This window comes from Poecilia latipinna, unplaced genomic scaffold (genome assembly GCF_001443285.1).
Source record: "Poecilia latipinna isolate Pla-1442-1.1 unplaced genomic scaffold, P_latipinna-1.0 Scaffold3500, whole genome shotgun sequence".
Lineage (NCBI taxonomy): Eukaryota > Metazoa > Chordata > Actinopteri > Cyprinodontiformes > Poeciliidae > Poecilia > Poecilia latipinna.
This window is the reverse complement of record NW_015116116.1, coordinates 4,891-7,918: the sequence shown is the minus strand read 5'-3', so window position 1 is coordinate 7,918 and position 3,028 is coordinate 4,891. Positions and strand designations below refer to the sequence as shown.

At 42.7% G+C, this 3,028-nt stretch overlaps 2 protein-coding genes across 2 annotated transcripts in view; both read right to left on the bottom strand.

The window, feature by feature from the left end:
- The window catches only part of LOC106941110 (stonustoxin subunit beta-like), a 4,096-nt gene extending 2,950 nt beyond the window's left edge, over positions 1-1,146 (bottom strand). Inside the window, exon 1 of the mRNA XM_015024051.1 lies at positions 1,052-1,146. Coding sequence (XP_014879537.1) covers positions 1,052-1,146 — 95 coding nt within the window. The remainder of the gene's footprint in view (positions 1-1,051) is intronic.
- Positions 1,147-1,456: 310 nt separating this feature from the next.
- The window catches only part of LOC106941112 (neoverrucotoxin subunit alpha-like), a 6,443-nt gene continuing 4,871 nt past the window's right edge, over positions 1,457-3,028 (bottom strand). The window contains exons 2-3 of the mRNA XM_015024053.1: positions 2,294-2,340; positions 1,457-2,182 (exon numbers count right to left, since the gene is read on the bottom strand). Coding sequence (XP_014879539.1) covers positions 1,647-2,182; positions 2,294-2,340 — 583 coding nt within the window. The 3' untranslated portion in view covers positions 1,457-1,646. The remainder of the gene's footprint in view (positions 2,183-2,293; positions 2,341-3,028) is intronic.

Sequence of the window (3,028 nt, the reverse complement as noted above, 5' to 3'; positions counted from 1 at the left end):
CGTTTCGTTGATTTTTTATAATTATTCTTTTTTTAATGAAGCTACAAACGTTTAGGATTTTAGTGAATATTTTTGATAAGCCAATCAGAAGAGGTGTAGAGCGAGCTGAAGTTGGTTCCACAACGACAGTGCTCCCAGGTGACACAGGAGCAGAAGAAGGAAGCCTTCCCCAAACAATGTATTCTTTTCGGGGTAGCAGTGTAACAGCCTGCTGTAATGTCACAGTACCCACCTTATCTGGTACCTCTGGGCTCAGCCACCGAGAGGTGCAACTCAGCAACTGGAGGAACTGTTCACAATCAGGGTCAGTTGTATGAGAGGACACCATCTCCCAGTATTTCCCATCAGATTTCATCTTTTGGATCACTGGTCGAAGCACATTTGTGCCAATAATCAACTCATCCCTCTGCCCAGGAACAAGGAACATCGGCACTAGACACTTAAGACCGTAGAGCTCCATGTTCAGCTCATAAATGCATTTAGGCCGTGTAATAAGTCCACTACAACCAACAAGGACAACTTTATCAGGGACAGGTTGTGGAGACAGGACAACACCTGCCGCTCTCAACTTAGCCTCTCCCATTTCACTAAGTGTACATGACATGCTGCCTGAGTCCAGCATCCCTCTCAGTGATGTCTGGCCACCAATCAACACAGGAGCATAAAACAACTCACTAGCTTCCTGAACTCTTTGTGAATCAACCAAAATGATTGTTTTCTCTTCGGGGAAGCTTTTACAACAGTCAACATACACATAACAGAATCAGTGAGGGTGTTTGTTACATTGCCCATGCTGCCCCTCTCATCACACAGGCTGGTCAGTTTAAATCAACATGTGAAGCAGCATTTGAGGATCTCTGTCCCACTGCCTGCCTGCAGTCACGTTTCACATGTCCTGGCTCAAAACAGTGAAGACATAACCTGAATAGTCTGCAGTGTGAATGTGTGGAGTGTTTGCTGGATCCACAAACTCGACATCCTTGGGGCTGTGTGCGCCGAGAAACCTGAGACCGGCTTGCTTTCTGGTGACCAGTAGCTAGTGACGCATTACAAAGAGAGGACCTTGTCAAACATGGTCACCATCTGTTGAGCAACAGGTTCAGTAGCGATAACACTGGACACCCCAGTGGGCTGCTGGGTTGTCATAAGGTTTTGCGATGTATCGGCACCGTTAACAGCCTGTGTATTTGCCACTAAGCCCTTGACCTTCCTCACACGATCATCCAGGCGCTGCTGAACCTCAGCTGCCGTCCACTGTTCTGGTGGTTTCATTTGAAATGACAAGGAAAGGCTGGGGTCAGGACAGTGGCTGATGAATAACCCTCTGTGGATTCTTCACAGAACAAGTCAGGAAATAAATAATAACACTATTAATGAAATAAATAATAACCAAATAACCCTCTCTGGGTTCTTCACATCCCCGTCTCCTCCTCTTCTGTCTATAAACAGAAAAAGAACTGCCAATAAACCAAATAATTTGTCAGTTTTCATTGTTTTAAGAAAAGGTCAGAATCATTGTTTTCTTTCAATGATATAGAAATGGACTAATTCTATATCATTGAAAGAGAGCTAACACCAGGAGTTCAGTTTCGTTTTGTATTTGTTGTGACAGTTTAATTGAGTTGAACAGCTATAACCACCAAGGCTTAAAGTGAACATAAGGACACCCAAGAATCAGCCCTGAACTCAAATCCAAATCCAGGATAAAGAGGTTCAGTGAATTTGGTGTTGAAGGTGTAGATGTGGATCAGTGTGTCTGAGGAGACTCTGTAGAAGGACAGAGTCCCAGCAGGACAGTCCACATACACAGCTACTCTGGCAGAGACAGAGGAGGAGGAGACAGGGATGAAGGCTTTTCTATGATTGTGCCAAACAGTGTAACCATCATCTGAGCAGATTAAACTCCAGGAGTGATCATTAAATCCAAACCAGGAGTCGTCATTGTCTCCTTGTCTTCTTATTCCCCTGTAACTCACTGATATGTCAACCCTCCCACTCCACTCAACCTCCCAGTAACAGCGACCAGTCAGACCATCAGTACACAGCAGCTGATAGAGGTCAAATCTGTCTGGATGATCAGGATACGGCTGCTCCTCTTCCACACGCGTCACCTTTTTATTTTTATCAGAAAGTTTGAGGAATCTGTTTACAGTGTTAAGGTCGACTGTTGGTGGACAGGAATCTGAAAAACAGAACAAACACAATGCAATTACTGATGTAAAACATTTATGAATTATTTGGCACAACGATGAACATAAATGAGACAGTTTGCTATGAATCAAAAAACACTTACACTTCCTCAGACCTGGTGTCATCCATTTGTCTTCTGCAGGCTCCATGCTGTTAGAAAGAAGGCATTTAAGATTTATCATTTTAATTTTTAAAACCAGAAAATATTATAAACTGATTTGGCCTAATTCAGTACAAATACTGTTTTTCAACAGGTTACTGCTCTGGAGACCATAAAAACAAATGCATTCTTCCCTACTATCACATCTGTGAATACTAAACAAACAATTCAATTAAATTAAAAAATATCTTATTGATTCCAAAGGGAAATTAAATATTAGTGCAACCTCTTCCCAAGTTGGGTTTTGGTACAAAAGCATTGAGGGCTACTGGAGTATTTACAATTTGGATAATACAAATTAACACTAGTGTTCATGATCTACTTTTGAAATGTTAGGACATTGATAGAGCAAAGTAGTGAAAAGTCCATCCAAAAAGGTCATTGTGAATCTTATAATAAAGTCTAACGGTAGTAGGTATCAGAATTTCATATGTAAGGAGTAGAGGTGTGCCGATCGATCGGTCACCGATCATAATCGGGCCGATTTCCGTGAAAAAGTGCATGATCGGTGATCGCCGATCACGGTCTCTTGTTGCCGATACCGATCATCTAATTTCCCAGCCTGCCTGTGCAGCTGGTCTCCTCTTTTCTTCACACTGCGTAAACGCGCAGCAACAAATCCTAAGCGATGTGGAACTATATTGCACTGAGCGAATGGGGAAGTTTGCTGCGTGTTGC